The following is a 12,568-nucleotide window of genomic DNA, read 5'->3' on the forward strand; positions in this document are numbered from 1 at the left end:
CACTACCTCAGTACACTGTACACACTACCTTAGTACACTGTACACACTACCTCAGTACACTATACACATTACCTCAGTACACTGTACACACTACCTCAGTACACTGTACACGCTACCTCAGTACACGCTACCTCAGTACACTGTACACGCTACCTCAGTACACACTACCTCAGTACACTGTACACGCTACCTCAGTGCACACTACCTCAGTACACTGTACACACTACCTCAGTACAGAATACACGCTACCTCAGTACACTGTACACACTACCTCAGTACACTATACACACTACCTCAGTACACTACCTCAGTACACTATACACACTACCTCAGTACACTGTACACACTACTTCAGTACATTGTGCACGCTACCTCAGTACACTGTACACGCTACCTCAGTACACTGTACACGCTACCTCAGTACACTGTACACGCTACCTCAGTACACTGTATACGCTACCTCAGTACACTGTATACGCTACCTCAGTACACTGTACACGCTACCTCAGTACACTGTACACGCTACCTCAGTGCATTGTACACACCTCAGTACACTGTATATGCTACCTCAGTACACTGTACACACCTCAGTACATTGTACACGCTACCTCAGTACACTGTATACGCTACCTCAGTACACGCTACCTCAGTACACTGTACACACTACCTCAGTACACGCTACCTCAGTACACTGTACACGCTACCTCAGTGCACTGTACACACTACCTCAGTACACTATATACACTACCTCAGTACACTGTACACACTACCTCAGTACACTGTACACACTACCTCAGTGCACTGTACACGCTACCTCAGTGCACTGTACACACTACCTCAGTACACTATATACACTACCTCAGTACACTGTACACACTACCTCAGTACACTGTACACACTACCTCAGTACAGAATACACGCTACCTCAGTACACTGTACACACTACCTCAGTACACTGTACACACTACCTCAGTACACTATACACACTACCTCAGTACACTATACACACTACCTCAGTACACTGTACACACTACTTCAGTACATTGTGCACGCTACCTCAGTACACTGTACACGCTACCTCAGTACACTGTACACGCTACCTCAGTACACTGTACACGCTACCTCAGTACACTGTATACGCTACCTCAGTACACTGTATACGCTACCTCAGTACACTGTACACGCTACCTCAGTACACTGTACACGCTACCTCAGTGCATTGTACACACCTCAGTACACTGTATATGCTACCTCAGTACACTGTACACACCTCAGTACATTGTACACGCTACCTCAGTACACTGTATACGCTACCTCAGTACACGCTACCTCAGTACACTGTACACACTACCTCAGTACACGCTACCTCAGTACACTGTACACGCTACCTCAGTGCACTGTACACACTACCTCAGTACACTATATACACTACCTCAGTACACTGTACACACTACCTCAGTACACTGTACACACTACCTCAGTACACTGTACACACTACCTCAGTACACTGTACACACTACCTCAGTACACTGTACACGCTACCTCAGTGCACTGTACACACTACCTCAGTACACTGTACACACTACCTCAGTACACTGTACACGCTACCTCAGTACACTGTACACGCTACCTCAGTACACTGTACACGCTACCTCAGTACATTGTACACGCTACCTCAGTGCACTGTACACACTACCTCAGTACACTATATACACTACCTCAGTAAACTGTACACACTACCTCAGTATACCATACACACTACCTCAGTACACTGTACACACTACCTCAGTACACTGTACACGCTACCTCAGTACACTATATACACTACCTCAGTAAACTGTACACACTACCTCAGTACACTGTACACACTACCTCAGTGCACTGTACACGCTACCTCAGTACACTATATACACTACCTCAGTAAACTGTACACACTACCTCAGTACACTGTACACGCTACCTCAGTACACTGTACACGCTACCTCAGTACACTGTACACACTACCTCAGTACACGCTACCTCAGTACACTGTACACACTACCTCAGTACACGCTACCTCAGTACACTGTACACACTACCTCAGTACACGCTACCTCAGTACACTGTACACGCTACCTCAGTACACTGTACACGCTACCTCAGTACACTGTACACACTACCTCAGTACACTATATACACTACCTCAGTAAACTGTACACACTACCTCAGTACACTGTACACACTACCTCAGTGCACTGTACACGCTACCTCAGTACACTATATACACTACCTCAGTAAACTGTACACACTACCTCAGTACACTGTACACGCTACCTCAGTACACTGTACACGCTACCTCAGTACACTGTACACACTACCTCAGTACACGCTACCTCAGTACACTGTACACACTACCTCAGTACACGCTACCTCAGTACACTGTACACACTACCTCAGTACACGCTACCTCAGTACACTGTACACGCTACCTCAGTGCACTGTACACACTACCTCAGTACACTATATACACTACCTCAGTACACTGTACACACTACCTCAGTACACTGTACACACTACCTCAGTGCACTGTACACGCTACCTCAGTACACTGTATACCCTACCTCAGTGCACTGTACACGCTACCTCAGTACACTGTACACACTACCTCAGTACACTATATACACTACCTCAGTACACTGTACACACTACCTCAGTACACTGTACACACTACCTCAGTACACTGTACACGCTACCTCAGTACACTGTACACACTACCTCAGTGCACTGTACACGCTACCTCAGTACACAATACACGCTACCTCAGTACACTGTACACGCTACCTCAGTACACTGTACACGCTACCTCAGTACACTGTACACGCTACCTCAGTACACTGTACACGCTACCTCAGTACACTGTACACGCTACCTCAGTACACTGTACACGCTACCTCAGTACACTGTACACACTACCTCAGTACACTATATACACTACCTCAGTACACTATATACACTACCTCAGTACACTGTACACACTACCTCAGTACACTGTACACACTATACTGCACTACACATCCCCTCACAAGTATTCTTCAGAAGCACAGGACCCTCCATTGTGCAGAGAGGGGGGTGCGCCGTACAAGACAACGATATAGAAAACTTGTGGGTCTCTGTGAGGGACTGAGGAGCGGCGGGAACCCCTCCATACCCCGGCCCAGTCCTCCAGCCCCGCAGCTGAGGTACACGGCTAGCTGCTCTCCGCCGCTCAGCATTTTCCTGTGTGCGGGCTCCCCTCCCCCCTCCCGAGTTGTGAGGACCCTCCTCCCCTGTGGTGGCCATGTTCCTCCAGCGCTGGATGAGCAGCAGTGAGATTGTGTGCAGAATCTGGCAGGATCGCATGCTCTCTCCCTTCCTCCTTCATTCTCCTCCTCCAGCACCCGCAGGACAGCAGCATGGCCGTGGCAGTGGGCAGGCAGACTGTAAGTTGGCACTGACTTGCATGGCATCTCTTTCTGTGTAGCATTGTGACTGAGGCTTTCCTTCTCTCAGCCCTCGTGTGTCTCCATCAGTGACCAGTGCTGATCCCAGGGCTCCTTTGTCCTCCACGATCCTGTCTAGTGGATTCCTCCTTCCCCTCCATCCTGCAGAGGATGAGCAGTGGGCGTAGGAGGCAGTTAGAAGGGCTTCATGCCTGGCAGGGCTGACACCCCTCATCTCCTTTCTCCTAGGTGCCTATGCACACCATGTATTTTTAGCCATGAAGCGGTGCCAACATCCTGCTTGATTTACATACACACTATGTGGCTTTTACTATGAAGGGAAAAAAAAAATCAGCCTTGGTTACGTGGGCTAGGAAAATGTGCCAGGCACTGCTAAAATAGCCTGGTGATGTGAGCCCAAGAGCTAGCACTCAGAATCCCTCCACATGGTGCTGAGCCCAAGAGATAGCACTCAGAATCCCTCCACATGGTGCTGAGCCCAAGAGCTAGCACTCAGAATCCCCCCACATGGTGCTGAGCCCAAGAGCTAGCACTCAGAATCCCCCCACATGATGCTGAGCCAAAGAGCTAGCACTCAGAATCCCTCCACATGGTGTTGAGCCCAAGAGCTAGCACTCAGAATCCCTCCACATAGTGATGAGCCCAAGAGCTAGCACTCAGAATTCCTCCACATGGTGCTGAGCCCAAGAGCTAGCACTCAGAATTCCTCCACATAGTGATGAGCATAAGAGCTAGCACTCAGAATTCCTCCACATGGTGCTGAGCCCAAGAGCTAGCACTCAGAATTCCTCCACATAGTGATGAGCATAAGAGCTAGCACTCAGAATTCCTCCACATGGTGCTGAGCCCAAGAGCTAGCACTCAGAATTCCTCCACATAGTGATGAGCCCAAGAGCTAGCACTCAGAATTCCGCCACATGGTGCTGAGCCCAAGAGCTAGCACTCAGAATTCCTCCACATGGTGATAAGCATAAGAGCTAGCACTCAGAATTCCTCCACATGGTGATAAGCATAAGAGCTAGCACTCAGAATTCCTCCACTTGGTGCTGAGCCCAAGAGCTAGCACTCAGAATCCCTGCACATGGGGATGAGCATAAGACCTAGCTTTCAGAATCCCTCCGACTACGGGAGACGCCTCTCACCCCGTTATAATCCGCCAACAGTAACGTGATATATTTGTATTGTTCCAGTGATATCTGCAGTATGTTTACATATTTGTTTATTATTTACAATAATATTTACACAATGGATACAAATAGAAGACATCAGTGACCGCAGTAGGCAGGGCCATGTGCAACAGTCCCAATATTGTCCCTGTCCCCTTTCAAAGTTCCCTAAAGAAGATGTTCTTCTAATAAAAGGGTGCGGTCCTTTCTCCTCTTTTCTGGTCCAAGCTTTGGAGTTTGTCAGAAGTCCCAGTAAGATGATAAGCCAAGGCAACAAGGGGCTCTTGTGATTTGGCATGTGTTCTCCCGCTTGCATGCTTCTAATGTTACAGCCAGAGGAGGTGTTAGAGGTTACAATATAAGATCTGAAGGCATCTCTTTGTTGGCTGCAATGGCCGGATGGAGAGGCCTCACCCCATCCCGCTCAGCTTCCCCCCTCATCCAGCCCTTGGACAAACAGTTATCATTTCCTCCCTGAATACAGTCTGGCTATCTTTGCTGTGTGGGCAGAGCGTGGAAATAGGAGCGAAAAAAATTCTCCTTCAATTTTACAGAGTGAAGAAGGATTTTCTAGCTGTCACTCCAGTTCTTAAAGGAGCAGGGCAGTTTGCAACTCAGAGCAGAGAAATCTTATTCATTTTGAAATGTTACACGATCATGGCTGAAAAATCTCAAAACCGAGCAGCAGACATTATCCTGGGTGCTTTACTTGGTGGACTGTTTTGTTTATGTTAAAATATTAATGTTTAAAGTGTATCTTTGAGTAGAAGTATCATTTTACTAAAAGGGAACCTGTTGCCTCAGCAAACGCTATTTACGTGCAGATATTGGGTTAATCAACAGGTAAATGTCATTGTAATGCCGTCTGGCAGACCTGTTCATTTTCTCCACTGTGGCTACCAGGAGAAAATGAACTTATTTCCTACCAGAAGCGCTGGCTGTTAGCACAAATACACTACAGTCACCTATGAAAGCACTACTCCCTATAAGCACACCCCGACACTTTAATTGACAGCCTGCGCTGCATGCCGGATCCTATTCTCCCCCGAAATTACCTATTAAGAGAGTCTTGAAGCCCCCTTGCATATAAGACTGTTGGCTGATAGCGGCATTCATTGCCAATGTTAGCCTAACATGTACCTGAGCTTTTTGTGACCAAAGTAGATTCTTTTTTCCTGGGCATGCAGGCAGTCAGCACCCTGAAGAATAGCCCTGTCAGTCTATTGCCAACCCAAAATAGTTGATAACAGAGAACATTGCACGCAAGAAATAGAAGAGTTGCACTTAGGGTATGTGCGCACGTTGCTTTTTACCTGCTTTTTTGCTGCTTTTTCTTCTGCGCTGTTTAATGCCAAAATGGATGTGTTCTTCTATTCAAGCAAAGTCTATGGGAATTTGGGTTTCTTGTTCACACTATGTTGTTCAAAATGCTGCCTTTTTGTGGCAGAACTTTGGTCAAAAACTCAGCTTTTCAAAGAAGCAACATGTCAATTGTTTTTGCCATTTGGGTTTTGCACTGCAAAGCTGAGTTTTTGACCAAAGTTCTGCCACAAAAAGGCAGCATTTTGAACAACATAGTGTGAACAAGAAACCCAAATTCCCATAGACTTTGCTTGAATAGAAGAACACATCCATTTTGGCATTAAACAGCGCAGAAGAAAAAGCAGCAAAAAAGCAGGTAAAAAGCAGGTAAAAAGCAACGTGCGCACATACCCTTAAAGGGTTATTCCCATCTCCAAAATCCTATCCCAATATGTAGTATTTGTAGTAATAATAATAGTAGCAGCAAATCCCTCCAATTAGAAATGTAGTATAGCTCTCCTGATATAACCATGTCTCTTACCTCATGTGCAGGGCATTGCAGCTTAGGTGATCATGGTTACAACCACTCATATAGTGACAGTGAGTTAAGCCCGCTTTGCACGCTGCAATGTATCTCACAATGTGTCGGCGGGGTCACGACGTAAGTGACGCACATCCTGCATCGTAAGGTACATTGTAGTGTGTAATAGCTACGTGCGATTGAACGGTAAAACGTTCATCGCACGCACGTCGTTCATTCCTCATGAATTGAACATCAGATTGTTCATCGTACCCGGGGTAGCACACATTGCAGTGTATGACACCCCGGGAACGATGAACAGATCTTACCTGCGTCCTGCGGCTCCTGGCCGGTAATGCACAAGGAAGGAGGTGGGCGGAATGTTTACGTCCCGCTCATCTCCGCCCCTCCGCTTCTATTGGCCGGCTGCCGCGTGACGTCGCTGTGACGCCAAACGTCCCTCCCACTCCAGGAAGTGGACGTTCGTCGCCAACATCGAAGTCGTATGGACGGGTAAGTATGTGTGATGGGGATTACTCGTATGTGCGGCACATTCAACAAATTGAACGTGCCGCATGTATGATGGGGGCAGTTACGATCGCATACGATATCGTATGCTGGATCGTAAGGTGTAAAGCAGGCTTAAGTTAGCTATTTGTGCTTGTAATCATGGCCACCTAAGCTAGCACAATGCCCTACACATGAGGTAAGAGACACAGTTTATCAGGCGAACTATACTACATTTCTAATTGGAGGTAGTTATTATTATTATTTATTATTATTATGTATTAATTTTATTAATATTACACCTACTACATATTGGGATAAGGTCTTGGAGATGGAATACCCCTTTAAGGGCTATCGGAACCCCCCCCGCCTTAAGATGACGCTCAAGTTAGCACCGTCTCATGGAGTCTCCCTATGGTTATGGTGTTTCAAACCAGATTATTTGAAGCTTTTAACTATAACAACTTCACAGAATATGCAGACAAATTGGCTTTGAGGATTAATTTCCCTCAAATGATAACACTTTTTCAGCATATCTTGTGTTTTTATTACATTTTTGAATTGTGACTGAGTATATTTGGATTTGCTGATTGTTTCTCCTCATTTGATTGAACATTGGTTGTCTGTTGTGGATACTTGTCTGTACAGGAGTAGAAATAACAACATATAGGGTTATCTGGCGTCTCTCGCTCTCAGAGGCAGGTTCCCACACTCTAATAATGCACAGCTGTTATTGGTAAATTTCACTTTGAGAAATTGCTTGTCACTTTAATGTGGGAATGTTCAGCATCATATGTCATATGGGGTGATATTTCGACTAATTTGTTTCTAATACTCTACATATTCCCAGCTACTGCATTTATGCAACATTTTCATACACATATGTCCTGCAAAGAGATTATACATTTTACTTTTAAAGGGTTATTCCCAAAATCACAATGTAGTCTTATATTCATTTTCAAAATATATTTATTCATTTGTGGGTATATAACTTATATTTAAATTTGTCCAGTTTTGCATACATCACAGGATGACCCTCTGGGCTCCAGTGTTCATGGGAATCGTCCTGTGAAGTTCCATTGCTCCAGGTCGATCCTGCCAACAAAGCCCTGCTTCCATCTTTGACATAGACTGGATTCATTTTTTCTACCTTTTTTCTTCTGACATCTACATCAGTGTAGGCGGCTTTGTGATTTTATATAATCGTTAACTGGTTTCTTACAGAGCTCAACTCTCCTGCACTCTTCTACATCGGATCTTGTAATTACTACGAAGTGTAAAGCTATACTGTGTTTGTTGTTACTGACAGATTAGCGATGCGAAATTGCAAATGTTGCTCTGTTGATGCATATGGAAGATAATTATCTTTTGCCATGTGCGTCAATAGAGTGTTATTTGCAGTTTTGTTTCACTGATCTATCAGCAGGCAGCAATAAACACAGTGCAACTCTGCACTTCCTAGTGATTAGAAGCTCCTTTGTGGAGGAGTGGTTGGGGTTTTGTACTCTGCTACAAACTAACTAACAATGATGTGAAAGCACATAAACACCAAAAACAAAGTTAGTCACGCAGGGTACTGTATAGGATCAGAGAGTGACTACCATAGTTGGAGCAGTGATGTGAACTTTTGACTAGAGTTGACCGAGTATGAAAATATTCGTATTCGCGATACTCGTAAACGTGTACTTTGTACATCTTCGTTCCGAATAGCGAGTACAATGCAAGTCAATAGGAAATGCGAGTAATTTTCTGCTGATTGGGATATGCGAGTAATTGTCTGCTGATGGAAAATGCGAGTAATTTTCTGCTTGAGTCCAGCAGAAAATGACTTGCATTTCCCATTGACTTGCATTGTACTGGCTATTCGGAATGCATATGCGAGTATTACAAAGTACTCATTACAAGTATTTTGAATATGAACATTTCGATACTGACTTAACTCTACTTTTGACGTGTCCGCAGCAGCTGAGAGGAGCCGCTTTTATTATTTTGCATAACAGACATTTGTGATCCACTCTTTTTAAAAGTAGAAAACCTTTTTAAAACGGACCTATCACCAAAAGTGATTAGATTTTACTCTTATTTTATTCCCACTGCTCCCTTAAGTATTCCAGTTTTTGTTTTCTGCCATACGGATCCAGAGACGTGGGCCTTTTTATTTTCTGCTAAATTTTATGGTCACTACCAAGAACTGTTACTCACTAGGTAAATATTCGGAGCAGTCTAACACGCCCCCAGGGAACCCTGTCAGCCATGCCCCATTGGTTGAGAGCATAAAAATTAGCACTAAATATAATGGCTCATATCTCTGGAACCATGTGACATATTTAAGAACAAAAAAAATAATACAAGGGAAGCAGGGAATAAAATAATAACAAAACTAGCCAATTTTGACCTGGTGACATGTCTTCCTTGTACCTTTTTTGGACAAGTCCTATGGACCTTTTAGGAAACTCAACTATTACAGAACTTGATAAGTTAATGCTGCCGAGAATTGAATTTACATATCAGATCTCCGCAAACTGTCAGCAAGGCAGAACAGTACGAATCACCTGTTATGGGGATGGCGTTACCGGCCTGGCGCTGCAGTATGTCTGCATTCTGAAGGTTATCTGCAAGGTGCATGTTGGGCAATGTAAGCCTACATTCAGGTTCCATGCCTTTTTTTGTTTCAACAAGACCCTTTAAAAATAGACTGCAAGTTTGGTAGCAAAATAATTGCTTTCACCAAATAATTTATTTACATTCGGCAAGCATTTGTAATAGTAGTGTAAATATCGAGGAATAGGTTATATTAATTGCTATTTTAATGACAGGAAGTGGGACATAGGGTTTCTGCAGGATGTCATTGCTGATGTCACCAGGCACACCCATAGCAAAGGGCTCTTCCTTCCTTTGAGAATGATAAATGAAGCACGATGAATGTATGCCGTAGTTGTCTAGCCTTTGAGGATTTCATACAGTAATTCAGTCTTGTTTTTTTCTCACTTGTATGAAATGTATTTTTTCAAAAGAAGAACAAAAGTCATTGACATGTTTCATCTTATGATCTTTTCTGTGTATTCATATCAAAATGGTGGTGTGTATATTTTTATATTTTTTATAACACTTTTTTTATGTTGATATTTTCTCCATCATGCCTATAGGTCTCGGATTCATCAAACCAGAATTCTGGCACATATTGCATTGAAAAGACACATCTTGCAGTTGCGTAAAAATTTGGCGACTTTCGGCTGTTAAACCAGAATCTCCGAGCTCCACCAAAATAGGTGGGATGGGGGCGCAGCAACGGTGTGACTGCAAAGCTTGTCTAATTCAGGATGAGCTGTGGCATTCCTTACTCCAGAAATCTTAGTAAGATTTGTGGTGAGATGCACAGAGATGCACACCACTCGCTTCTTAATAAATTGGGAGCGGCTGACTCCAGCATGCCTTCTCATCAAGGATGTCAAGAAAATCGCCGATCTTGATGAATGATGAGGGGGCCATGCAGTTTAAAGGGAACCTAACAGCTGACTAATGCTGGTCAATCTGTGTGCAGCATGTAACAGTCACTGGATGTATTGTTTCGGCCAGACATTTCTGACTCTGAAACGGAGTTTCAAAGAAAAACATATTTTAATAGCTGGCAAGGAACTGAGCCGTGTTGTAGTGTAGTCGGCATACGGGTCCCTGGCGGCTTCTCCCCACTTGCTGATAGTGACAGGTCTCTAGCTACTTGCGCATATAGGAAAAGGTCTGTCAGGACAGCGGGTGGGGAGAATCCGCTAGGAACCCACCTGTACAACCAGTTTACAGTGCCGCTTGGTCCCCAGCTAGCTATTAAAGTATATTTTTCTCTGAAACTCTGGAGCCTCTCCGATTCAAACATACCTGGCTGGTATAATACAGCGTGTGGCTCATTCATGCTGTCCATAGAATGGGCAGCATGTATCAGCTGTCAGGTTCTCTTTAACAGGCAAATAAATGCAATAAGGGTGTCCGTTTGCATACATTGCAGAGGTATAGATAGAAGGGTGGGTACTAGGCGCCGCAACATAGAAATTATTCCAACTGTGTATTCTTAGTTTTATTGGCATTATGCATTTTGGGGACGGTCCATCCGCTTCCTCAGGTCCATCCATTCTAACATGCACTAACGTGTTAGAATGTGTACACCTGAGGAAGGGGACTGGCCACCCCGAAACGCATGGTGCCAATAAAACTAATTATACATTGTTGGAATAATTCCTGTGTCGCAGCAGTTATCTATGTCTATGCATCTATTCAGCTCCTAACCTGGAGGTCTGAAGTGGGTAATCAGTGCTGTAGCAGAACTGGGAATTATCCACCGGCGGTGATGACCTATGACTCACTGGTCGATAGTACGTAGTGATGGGGAACTGTCAGTGAGTTTTATTGTAGGACGAGGACCATTTTCATCTGTGGTGATGATCAGTGCCCTGTGAGACGACGGTGTATAGTGGTGTGGAACCTTGACTGTTACTGGGTCGGATGAAGACTTTTTGCTGTTTGTGCCCTGCTGGTCTGCGGTTTGCAGTGGTGAAGAGCCATCAGCTACTCCGACGCTCGGGGTGGGACCCTTTCCCACGTGGGATTTCCCAGCTTTGTGACTGACTAGCACAACAGTTGGTGACTGCAATTGTTTAGTGATTTTATACATTTTAATTAGCTGATCCACACAAGGGAGCACTCTCTTTTTATTTCTTTTACCCGTTTGCATACATTAACAGTAATCCCACACAAATATATTTAAATAAAATTGATATACTAAAAGTCTCTGCTGGCAGTCCTAATATTACTCCTACTTATCTTAAAATATTTCCTTTTTAAATTGTATCCTTGAAGGATAAGGCCACTTGGCATCTTTTGTCACATGGCATGAAGATTGCGGTGTCGCACAGCATGACCACGACTATTTGCAATCTACCGTGATACAACAGTCACAATTTTTGGTTACAAGTGACATGCAACTCTGCCCCTTTAGGCTTCAGTATACGTTGTCTGCAACCTGTCACTAATACCTGTCTGCAGTTCGGTTGTCTTATTACAAAATGAAAATAGTTAGGCTATGTTCACATTTCCATTGTTTTGCATGAGTCACATGTGTTGCATGATGCATGGGCTGATGCGTTGTAGAATGAGTGACAAGAAATGCAATGGATTGTTCAGAAGCTACGGATTCCGGTGGTGAAATGATTTCAGTAGAAAAACAGGGTGAATGTCCCGGGGACGAGAGAGAGAGAGACATCGCGTTTTTTGCCACTACAAAAAATGTTACATGCTGCGTCCCTCCCACTTGACGCTCAGTCAGTAAACGACTGATGTGCCGCACGGCAGATGCAACGCAGGGTCATTAGTCACAATCCGCCGCTCATGCAAGTCTATGGGGAAAAAACAGAATACGCCAAACAGATTGCGTTGTTTCAGGGCGACAGATTGTGACTCATACAAAATAGCGGAAATGTGAACATAGCCTAACATGACAGCAAGTCACAAACCAGTCGCTCAATTGTGTTTGGTGGCACGACTTGTCTCAAGAATTGCTATCAGTCTCCCTAGGACCAAACGATCAAAATTAGAAAGGAATCTCC

General features: G+C 44.4%; 1 protein-coding gene across 8 annotated transcripts in view; it reads left to right on the forward strand.

Annotated features, from left to right (window-relative positions):
* The first annotated feature begins 3,302 nt into the window (after positions 1 to 3,302).
* Positions 3,303 to 12,568, forward strand: part of SEPTIN11 (septin 11) — a 146,604-nt gene continuing 137,338 nt past the window's right edge. For 7 of the 8 annotated variants that reach the window (XR_012754399.1, XM_075352114.1, XM_075352121.1 and 4 more), the window contains exon 1: positions 3,304 to 3,458. Coding sequence is in view for 6 of the 8 variants with exons in the window: in XM_075352114.1 (XP_075208229.1) it covers positions 3,432 to 3,458 (27 nt within the window). In the remaining 2 variants the exon portion in view is untranslated. Of the gene's footprint in view, positions 3,459 to 12,568 lie in introns of all 8 variants that reach the window. The other variant, XR_012754400.1, reaches the window with a different exon arrangement.

The sequence above is a fragment of the Anomaloglossus baeobatrachus genome, chromosome 1 (assembly GCF_048569485.1).
Source record: "Anomaloglossus baeobatrachus isolate aAnoBae1 chromosome 1, aAnoBae1.hap1, whole genome shotgun sequence".
Taxonomy (NCBI): Eukaryota; Metazoa; Chordata; class Amphibia; order Anura; family Aromobatidae; genus Anomaloglossus; species Anomaloglossus baeobatrachus.